Source organism: Syngnathus typhle, linkage group LG10 (assembly GCF_033458585.1).
Source record: "Syngnathus typhle isolate RoL2023-S1 ecotype Sweden linkage group LG10, RoL_Styp_1.0, whole genome shotgun sequence".
Lineage (NCBI taxonomy): Eukaryota > Metazoa > Chordata > Actinopteri > Syngnathiformes > Syngnathidae > Syngnathus > Syngnathus typhle.
In genome coordinates this window covers 11,984,198-11,994,544 of record NC_083747.1, presented here as the reverse complement: position 1 = coordinate 11,994,544, position 10,347 = coordinate 11,984,198, and the positions used below count along the sequence as shown (strand labels likewise).

Genomic DNA, 10,347 nt, shown 5'->3' with positions numbered 1-10,347 from the left:
TCTTTGGGAACAACCGGATGTCATTCTGCCGGTCAGTATCACTGCGCATGCGCTAGCAAACTCGATAGCGAAGAAATATGTGAGACTCAACGGGATCACCGATATTTGAGTGATGTTCCAGTTATTTATTATCTTTCCGTGTGTTCACAATTGTCATGGTGATCTCTCTGGTGATTTCTTAACTAGGCTGGATGTATTTTATTTCTCCGACTGCCCAGAAAGGCACCACCGCGATCAGTTAGGTTAAAATGAAAAGAGAGGAAAGTGACTTACTTGTCTCCTGTGTGGTTCTTGCAAAATAAGTTGAGTGAGCACCACCCTAACAAAGTGTGTTGGGGAGGATGGCTGAATGCAATGCGCGATTGACAACAAACAAGAAGGTGATTTCAAGTTTTATTTCGAGGGAGATTTTCTTCAAAAATTGTTGTACCCATGTATAATGCGCACCCCAGATTTTAGGACAATAATTTAGTTAGATTTTGCGCATTATACATGAAAAAAAACGGTATTCAATGAAATTTAGGACAGAAAAATACCTCCAACCAATTTAAGAAGGAAAACAAAGCGCAAGCCGTAGTTGTGAATGCTCAATGATGGAAATGCGAACCGGGTGGCAACAGTACCGTAGCACACGCGTCTTTGCCCACCGCTGTTGCGCAAGCTAACGTGGATGATGTGCGCGTGCCCGGTTCAGCGGCACATACGCAGCGCCTGCTGCATCTTGTCCTGCACGTTCTCCATCTTCTCGGCCCACTCCTCGCTCAGGCCGGCATCGTCGTCGCCAATGACGGCGGCGTAGCCCATCAGGGCAATCAGGCCGATGCAGAACAAGTAAGTGAGGCGTGTGCACAGGCGCTCCATGGCCCGACGATCGCCACCCGAATGCTTCAGGAACACCTGAAAAAAAACAAAAGCTCCTTCAAAGCGAGAAGGTCTCCCCTGCCCGTCACCGCAGTGTGTGTGAGCGACTCACCTCCAGGATGGGCCGGCTGAAGAGTTTGGTCTCCCCGACCACACCGCCGTAGAGCGTGTGCAGGTTCTGGTCGCCAAGGTCGTCATCGTAGCTGCGGGCAAAGTCTTCCTTCTTGCGCTTGCTGTGCTCAGGCCGAGCCTCCACCAGATCCATGAACTTGCGGAACTGCCTCTTGAGGTTCTCCTCCACCGAGGCGTACTGGCTATTCAGCGCCTCCTTCTGAATAGCCACCAGGACCTGACTATTCTCGCGCGAGAGCTCGCCCAGCGCCCGGTTGACGGAACCGAACTCGCGCTTGAGCGTGCGGATGTCCTCGTCGTCGATGTGGTGCAGGACCACGCGCATTAGCGAGCCCGCCAAGCCGAAGATAGGGTTGACCACAGCTGCCGCTGACGAGATGGCGGCTACGCACTGCAGCACCTTCACCATGCCCTGCTTCAGCTTGGTGTGCTCCTCCACTATCTCCTCTTCCATTGTGGCTGCGGGGAGGGAGCATCAAAGAGTTATACGAGATGGAGACGAGAGTGCCAAAGCACTACTTTCTTCGGGGCTTCGGTTCCATCTTGTGCATACAAAATCATGCCAAACATTTCACGCACTTTCTCTGAGGATTCCCCGACAACACGGATGCTTCCAAGGCTTAGGTCTCTTTTTTCGGCCCCGTCTTTCCTCAAGCTCCCTCTGGAACAAAAACTCTCGTGGGGACTAAGCTGCAAAGACACACAAAAGCCACATTAAGATAAAAAGCACACAGTGCATGAAGCAGTAACATCTTAGCGAACAGGGCACGGACAGCTCCTAAGGCAGAATGACAAGACCGCAGCGCCTGTTTGCGTTGTTACACACATGACCACTAGAGGGAAGCAAAACCCACTTATGATTTCAGCACCACCACCAGTGGACTGAAATCCCCGTGGCCAGTTTTGCTCTGAAATGGCATCACTTGGAGAGTTCTTTTTATCGGTTACCTTGGCATTGGAACTAGCATTTAATAGCATCAGTACTTCAATTGTTTTCTTGTTTACACAGATGATGAGGTTGTGGTCCAATCCAGTGATGCAGCTCAACGGCCACCATTTAATATTGTTTGACCTAAGTCGGGGAAGCAGAATTACAGATGACAGCAAGGAGGTAAGCAGCCATTGAAGAGGATTTGGATGCCTAGGAAGTGGGCCCAAAATAAACAGAACTCAAGCTCCAAGTAAGATTATTTTTATATATAGCAACATTTGTGACGTGTGGGGATTTTAGGGGGGCGGGGGGCACAAGCAAGGTAAGCAGAATTTAGGATTCGCATCATTTAAATGAAGTGCAGCAAACAGTTAAATAGGCACTTCTCATCACACATTTAGGGGATGGGAGACTTCACGTCCATTGATTGATTGATTGAATATTTATTCATCCCCAGGGGTGGGGAAATTCAGGCCCCAGCAGTATCCATACCACAGAGTGGGTATACAAAAGACACACAGATGGCAAGAGCGCAACTCAATAGGCTCTCATAAGGCTGCCACACAACGGGGCCACAAAGAAAGTCAGAAAGTAACAGCGGCCAACCAGCACCCCTCAATACAAGAGAACACCCCAAAACACACAAAATAGCCTCCACGGGGTCCATCGACAGGTGTAAGGGCAGTCCAGTTCAACGGCGCTCAATGGACCGTGGTCGTGAATTGGTGAAAACATCATAAAGCAGGCAAACGTGTGAGCAGCTTCCCGGGCACCCAGTCGGGGCACGTGCAGATGGTCACCACGGGGCTAGCATGGCGAAAGTCGTTGGTTCCGACGAGCACGAGGGAGCGGACTCCCCACAGGGGCCAAGGCGAGGGACCCAGTCATCACTGGCCGGATGAGCAGGAAGCCGTCGTAGAGTTACGCCGGTCTCGACCGATGATCCCGGTCCCAGGAAGAAAAAAGAAAATCCAATCCGAAGAGATACCGAGGTGCGGTAGAAGGCACCAGCATCGCCGAATGGACAAAAAGACAGAAAGGAAAAGGAGAAAAGAAGGAAATAAAGAGGGACAGAGAGAACACTGCTGGGAGGCAGCCACTCACGGCACCATACCAAAAAAATATATATAAATATATTATTTATTCATAAATATTTAGTTAGGTAATTGAACAAATGGACATAATAGCAATCAAAACACGGGCACCGGTCTTTAAAGGCGACTTTGATCTCAAATTCAAACAAGGAAGTGAGGAGCAGCCTCCTGACATCACCTGTTACCAGCTTGACTGCCATCACCTGTTACCAGCTTGACTGCCATTTTTAACGCTCTCAAACAAAAAGTATAGCAAAAGGCTAAGCTAATTGTGGGGGAAATCATTACAATTTTACCATCAAAGTTCATCCTTAATACTTGAATAGGGTTTTTTTCTTCCATTTATGAGGCACATTTGCTGTCAGTCAGAACCAAAATTCCATGTTGGTGAGGCAGTTAAAGCCAAGGAAGCGCACACCACTGAGACTCATCAAATTCAAATGACTACCACAACTGAGGGAACAAACGCAATAATAAAGACTTCCGGACTTGTTGAGGATGTTAAAATAAGGGCAAACATCCGTTCTGGCAAAGAATGGAGTCAGTCCCACAGGCTGGGTGAGGCTCTTTCCTGCCTGCTTTGGCTCCCTCTAGCCGCGCCTCCGTGTTAGCTTTTTAACGCACAGCCGAGGCCCGAGCCGTTCCAAAAATGCGGCAAACACGGCAAATTAACCTCGAAAACTGATTTTTCTTGACATCTTACGCGGACTAGACTCTATCCACTTGGGATCCCAAGCAATATTATCCAACAGCAGCCATGGAGAGGCTGCTTCTTTCTTACCTTTTAGTGGCTTTTAACTTGAACTGACTTCCACCTTGGAACGCTTGTCCGACGGCCCAACCTCGACTGACTCCTTCTTCTTCCCAGCAATCCCTGCAAAATGGACACGTCCATGTACGTTCACGGTGTAGGGGTGAAAATATTGGAATAAAGCATCATTTAAGGGCCCACAAATCTTTCCAAACGCGCAAAATTGATATTTGGAGCCCAATTGATCCGAAATAACACAAACGTAGTATATGTTAAAAAGGCTCGTGAATTATTTCAAGTGTAAACGTATTAGGAAGAACATGCCAAATATTATTATAGAATAATTATAGAATATTAAAAAAAAAGAAGACATTTACATTTAATTAAATGACTTACCAAACACAATCAGGACAAGTGTGGAAATAGGACAGATGAGTTTTTAAAACATTGTCATTTGTTTCTTTCAAATCTCAGATTAAAAGAGTTATGTTATAGGAAATTGCTTCACAGTCTGAAAGACCCCAAAGCTTTGTCTTTTAGCTTTGATTTGCTTTGACGGCTTTTATCTTGAGCGCTTTCTGGCTTACTTTGTGGTGCCGTTGTGTGGCAGCCTTATGAGAGCCTATTGAGTTGCGCTCATGCCATCTGTGTGTCTTTTGTATACCCACTCTGTGGTATGGATACTGCTGGGGCCTGAATTTCCTCACCCCTGGGGATCAATAAATATTCAATCAATCAATAGATGCCACAGCCCAAAGCAAGCAATTCAAGTGTCAATTGTTATTTTATTCTTTGATTGGTTTATGTCATTTTACATTTTTACTCATCTTTAGTTTTGGCTTGAGTGATTCCCGTGACCTCCTAAATAGATGAGCAGCAGAACCGTGCGGTTCAAATCAGCATTTTTCGAACAAGTTCAACGGGCTATTAATGGAGGCTTCGGGACTCACCGTCACCATACCGTCTTACATTTTGAATAACCAAACTACTTGATTTGGAAGATGACATACATATAATACAGAATGCAACGAATGAAGAGGACATTTTGGCCGTGTATGTGATGGACCTTAGGCGACATGGAAACAGGTGGAATGTTTGCAGTTGAGAGAAACAGCAACACCTGGCGGACATGTTGAGAAACGGCATACCTGGTAATTGAATGGCGATTGATGCACTTGTGGCGCTGTGTGCGCCGCTGGAGCCAACCCAAGCTCAATTTGGGTGAAAGGCAGAGCGCACCCTGTCACCCTGAACATATCGCCAGTCAGTCGCAGGGCAGTTACGCAATATGTAAAATGTACACGTGCTGCCTGTGCTGTGTAGCGTATAGTAGAAATTATTTCACTACTATGGATTGAAAGCTCATTTGTAGCCGTTTCAAATTTAAAGACCACCAAAGTCACAATTTAACTCGAAAGCTAATTTGCGAAATTATGCAAGCATCTTTAGCTGAACCACACCAAGTTGCTACTTCTCAACATTGTAACACTTCTAAGATTACATCACAGTCATTAATCATAGTCACGTACGGTTTGGCCATCTGAAATGAATTTAGAGGTAGTTTGGTAAAGATGGATATCTTGTTGTATTCACTTTTCACCTTAGACTGAGTAAGAGAATGCAAAAAAAAAGTTTAACATGTCCCCAATAGTATAAACACGCTATTTGGATTTATAACCTAAAGCATTGGTGGAAGAAGCAGCCACTATTTTTCATCATCCACTTCAGGCGGCTGACATTGTGTACGTTAGCGCCCCCTGCTGCCAGCAGCGATTGACGTGACGTCATTTTGAGTCGACAGGAGGGGTCGTCAAGGGACAAAATGGTCACTGCGATTCCAACGTCTTCGCTCCCTGCAGTTGTCCCTAATCTAGAGTCAAGTTAGGCCAGAGAGCAGGCCGACAGAAAAACAGAATGATGCCCACAATTATGGATGCATGGACTCATATTTATTTGTAGTGGTGCTTAAAAATGCGCAGAAATAGCCCACACTTTATTTGTAGTGGTGCTTAAAAACGTGCAGAAATAACCCACACTTATGGATGCATGGACTCATATTTATTTGTAGTGGTGCTTAAAAACATGCAGAAATAACTCTTACTTAAGTCCGTAAACGTAAAATGATTTCGGAAAAAAGATCATCTTTGGGAACAACCGGATGTCATTCTGCCGGTCAGTATCACTGCGCATGCGCTAGCAAACTCGATAGCGAAGAAATATGTGAGACTCAACGGGATCACCGATATTTGAGTGATGTTCCAGTTATTTATTATCTTTCCGTGTGTTCACAATTGTCATGGTGATCTCTCTGGTGATTTCTTAACTAGGCTGGATGTATTTTATTTCTCCGACTGCCCAGAAAGGCACCACCGCGATCAGTTAGGTTAAAATGAAAAGAGAGGAAAGTGACTTACTTGTCTCCTGTGTGGTTCTTGCAAAATAAGTTGAGTGAGCACCACCCTAACAAAGTGTGTTGGGGAGGATGGCTGAATGCAATGCGCGATTGACAACAAACAAGAAGGTGATTTCAAGTTTTATTTCGAGGGAGATTTTCTTCAAAAATTGTTGTACCCATGTATAATGCGCACCCCAGATTTTAGGACAATAATTTAGTTAGATTTTGCGCATTATACATGAAAAAAAACGGTATTCAATGAAATTTAGGACAGAAAAATACCTCCAACCAATTTAAGAAGGAAAACAAAGCGCAAGCCGTAGTTGTGAATGCTCAATGATGGAAATGCGAACCGGGTGGCAACAGTACCGTAGCACACGCGTCTTTGCCCACCGCTGTTGCGCAAGCTAACGTGGATGATGTGCGCGTGCCCGGTTCAGCGGCACATACGCAGCGCCTGCTGCATCTTGTCCTGCACGTTCTCCATCTTCTCGGCCCACTCCTCGCTCAGGCCGGCATCGTCGTCGCCAATGACGGCGGCGTAGCCCATCAGGGCAATCAGGCCGATGCAGAACAAGTAAGTGAGGCGTGTGCACAGGCGCTCCATGGCCCGACGATCGCCACCCGAATGCTTCAGGAACACCTGAAAAAAAACAAAAGCTCCTTCAAAGCGAGAAGGTCTCCCCTGCCCGTCACCGCAGTGTGTGTGAGCGACTCACCTCCAGGATGGGCCGGCTGAAGAGTTTGGTCTCCCCGACCACACCGCCGTAGAGCGTGTGCAGGTTCTGGTCGCCAAGGTCGTCATCGTAGCTGCGGGCAAAGTCTTCCTTCTTGCGCTTGCTGTGCTCAGGCCGAGCCTCCACCAGATCCATGAACTTGCGGAACTGCCTCTTGAGGTTCTCCTCCACCGAGGCGTACTGGCTATTCAGCGCCTCCTTCTGAATAGCCACCAGGACCTGACTATTCTCGCGCGAGAGCTCGCCCAGCGCCCGGTTGACGGAACCGAACTCGCGCTTGAGCGTGCGGATGTCCTCGTCGTCGATGTGGTGCAGGACCACGCGCATTAGCGAGCCCGCCAAGCCGAAGATAGGGTTGACCACAGCTGCCGCTGACGAGATGGCGGCTACGCACTGCAGCACCTTCACCATGCCCTGCTTCAGCTTGGTGTGCTCCTCCACTATCTCCTCTTCCATTGTGGCTGCGGGGAGGGAGCATCAAAGAGTTATACGAGATGGAGACGAGAGTGCCAAAGCACTACTTTCTTCGGGGCTTCGGTTCCATCTTGTGCATACAAAATCATGCCAAACATTTCACGCACTTTCTCTGAGGATTCCCCGACAACACGGATGCTTCCAAGGCTTAGGTCTCTTTTTTCGGCCCCGTCTTTCCTCAAGCTCCCTCTGGAACAAAAACTCTCGTGGGGACTAAGCTGCAAAGACACACAAAAGCCACATTAAGATAAAAAGCACACAGTGCATGAAGCAGTAACATCTTAGCGAACAGGGCACGGACAGCTCCTAAGGCAGAATGACAAGACCGCAGCGCCTGTTTGCGTTGTTACACACATGACCACTAGAGGGAAGCAAAACCCACTTATGATTTCAGCACCACCACCAGTGGACTGAAATCCCCGTGGCCAGTTTTGCTCTGAAATGGCATCACTTGGAGAGTTCTTTTTATCGGTTACCTTGGCATTGGAACTAGCATTTAATAGCATCAGTACTTCAATTGTTTTCTTGTTTACACAGATGATGAGGTTGTGGTCCAATCCAGTGATGCAGCTCAACGGCCACCATTTAATATTGTTTGACCTAAGTCGGGGAAGCAGAATTACAGATGACAGCAAGGAGGTAAGCAGCCATTGAAGAGGATTTGGATGCCTAGGAAGTGGGCCCAAAATAAACAGAACTCAAGCTCCAAGTAAGATTATTTTTATATATAGCAACATTTGTGACGTGTGGGGATTTTAGGGGGGCGGGGGGCACAAGCAAGGTAAGCAGAATTTAGGATTCGCATCATTTAAATGAAGTGCAGCAAACAGTTAAATAGGCACTTCTCATCACACATTTAGGGGATGGGAGACTTCACGTCCATTGATTGATTGATTGAATATTTATTCATCCCCAGGGGTGGGGAAATTCAGGCCCCAGCAGTATCCATACCACAGAGTGGGTATACAAAAGACACACAGATGGCAAGAGCGCAACTCAATAGGCTCTCATAAGGCTGCCACACAACGGGGCCACAAAGAAAGTCAGAAAGTAACAGCGGCCAACCAGCACCCCTCAATACAAGAGAACACCCCAAAACACACAAAATAGCCTCCACGGGGTCCATCGACAGGTGTAAGGGCAGTCCAGTTCAACGGCGCTCAATGGACCGTGGTCGTGAATTGGTGAAAACATCATAAAGCAGGCAAACGTGTGAGCAGCTTCCCGGGCACCCAGTCGGGGCACGTGCAGATGGTCACCACGGGGCTAGCATGGCGAAAGTCGTTGGTTCCGACGAGCACGAGGGAGCGGACTCCCCACAGGGGCCAAGGCGAGGGACCCAGTCATCACTGGCCGGATGAGCAGGAAGCCGTCGTAGAGTTACGCCGGTCTCGACCGATGATCCCGGTCCCAGGAAGAAAAAAGAAAATCCAATCCGAAGAGATACCGAGGTGCGGTAGAAGGCACCAGCATCGCCGAATGGACAAAAAGACAGAAAGGAAAAGGAGAAAAGAAGGAAATAAAGAGGGACAGAGAGAACACTGCTGGGAGGCAGCCACTCACGGCACCATACCAAAAAAATATATATAAATATATTATTTATTCATAAATATTTAGTTAGGTAATTGAACAAATGGACATAATAGCAATCAAAACACGGGCACCGGTCTTTAAAGGCGACTTTGATCTCAAATTCAAACAAGGAAGTGAGGAGCAGCCTCCTGACATCACCTGTTACCAGCTTGACTGCCATCACCTGTTACCAGCTTGACTGCCATTTTTAACGCTCTCAAACAAAAAGTATAGCAAAAGGCTAAGCTAATTGTGGGGGAAATCATTACAATTTTACCATCAAAGTTCATCCTTAATACTTGAATAGGGTTTTTTTCTTCCATTTATGAGGCACATTTGCTGTCAGTCAGAACCAAAATTCCATGTTGGTGAGGCAGTTAAAGCCAAGGAAGCGCACACCACTGAGACTCATCAAATTCAAATGACTACCACAACTGAGGGAACAAACGCAATAATAAAGACTTCCGGACTTGTTGAGGATGTTAAAATAAGGGCAAACATCCGTTCTGGCAAAGAATGGAGTCAGTCCCACAGGCTGGGTGAGGCTCTTTCCTGCCTGCTTTGGCTCCCTCTAGCCGCGCCTCCGTGTTAGCTTTTTAACGCACAGCCGAGGCCCGAGCCGTTCCAAAAATGCGGCAAACACGGCAAATTAACCTCGAAAACTGATTTTTCTTGACATCTTACGCGGACTAGACTCTATCCACTTGGGATCCCAAGCAATATTATCCAACAGCAGCCATGGAGAGGCTGCTTCTTTCTTACCTTTTAGTGGCTTTTAACTTGAACTGACTTCCACCTTGGAACGCTTGTCCGACGGCCCAACCTCGACTGACTCCTTCTTCTTCCCAGCAATCCCTGCAAAATGGACACGTCCATGTACGTTCACGGTGTAGGGGTGAAAATATTGGAATAAAGCATCATTTAAGGGCCCACAAATCTTTCCAAACGCGCAAAATTGATATTTGGAGCCCAATTGATCCGAAATAACACAAACGTAGTATATGTTAAAAAGGCTCGTGAATTATTTCAAGTGTAAACGTATTAGGAAGAACATGCCAAATATTATTATAGAATAATTATAGAATATTAAAAAAAAAGAAGACATTTACATTTAATTAAATGACTTACCAAACACAATCAGGACAAGTGTGGAAATAGGACAGATGAGTTTTTAAAACATTGTCATTTGTTTCTTTCAAATCTCAGATTAAAAGAGTTATGTTATAGGAAATTGCTTCACAGTCTGAAAGACCCCAAAGCTTTGTCTTTTAGCTTTGATTTGCTTTGACGGCTTTTATCTTGAGCGCTTTCTGGCTTACTTTGTGGTGCCGTTGTGTGGCAGCCTTATGAGAGCCTATTGAGTTGCGCTCATGCCATCTGTGTGTCTTTTGTATACCCAC

At 46.6% G+C, this 10,347-nt stretch overlaps 2 protein-coding genes across 2 annotated transcripts; both read right to left on the bottom strand.

The window, feature by feature from the left end:
* Positions 1–690: 690 nt before the first annotated feature.
* LOC133160945 (protein rapunzel-like) lies at positions 691–2,180 on the bottom strand. Its single transcript, XM_061289068.1, has 4 exons — positions 1,942–2,180; positions 1,573–1,683; positions 974–1,452; positions 691–897 (listed from the first exon to the last, which is right to left on the bottom strand). The coding sequence occupies exons 3-4, from the start codon at positions 1,445–1,447 to the stop codon at positions 691–693; spliced, it is 681 nt and encodes a 226-aa protein (XP_061145052.1). The 5' UTR covers positions 1,448–1,452; positions 1,573–1,683; positions 1,942–2,180.
* Positions 2,181–6,600: 4,420 nt separating this feature from the next.
* On the bottom strand, positions 6,601–8,090 carry LOC133160944 (protein rapunzel-like). The gene is made up of 4 exons (XM_061289067.1): positions 7,852–8,090; positions 7,519–7,593; positions 6,884–7,362; positions 6,601–6,807 (listed from the first exon to the last, which is right to left on the bottom strand). Exons 3-4 carry the CDS (start codon positions 7,355–7,357, stop codon positions 6,601–6,603), a joined length of 681 nt encoding a protein of 226 aa, XP_061145051.1. The 5' UTR covers positions 7,358–7,362; positions 7,519–7,593; positions 7,852–8,090.
* Between the last annotated feature and the right edge of the window lie 2,257 nt (positions 8,091–10,347).

Bases quoted from the DNA above. Each gene is read 5' to 3' on its own strand.
- LOC133160945 (XM_061289068.1), bottom strand. From the start codon at position 1,447: ATGGAAGAGGAGATAGTGGAGGAGCACACCAAGCTGAAGCAGGGCATG. The intron at 898-973 runs GTGAGTCGCTCA...GTTTTTTTTCAG, and splicing joins TCAGCCGGCCCATCCTGGAG to GTGTTCCTGAAGCATTCGGG.
- LOC133160944 (XM_061289067.1), bottom strand. From the start codon at position 7,357: ATGGAAGAGGAGATAGTGGAGGAGCACACCAAGCTGAAGCAGGGCATG. The intron at 6,808-6,883 runs GTGAGTCGCTCA...GTTTTTTTTCAG, and splicing joins TCAGCCGGCCCATCCTGGAG to GTGTTCCTGAAGCATTCGGG.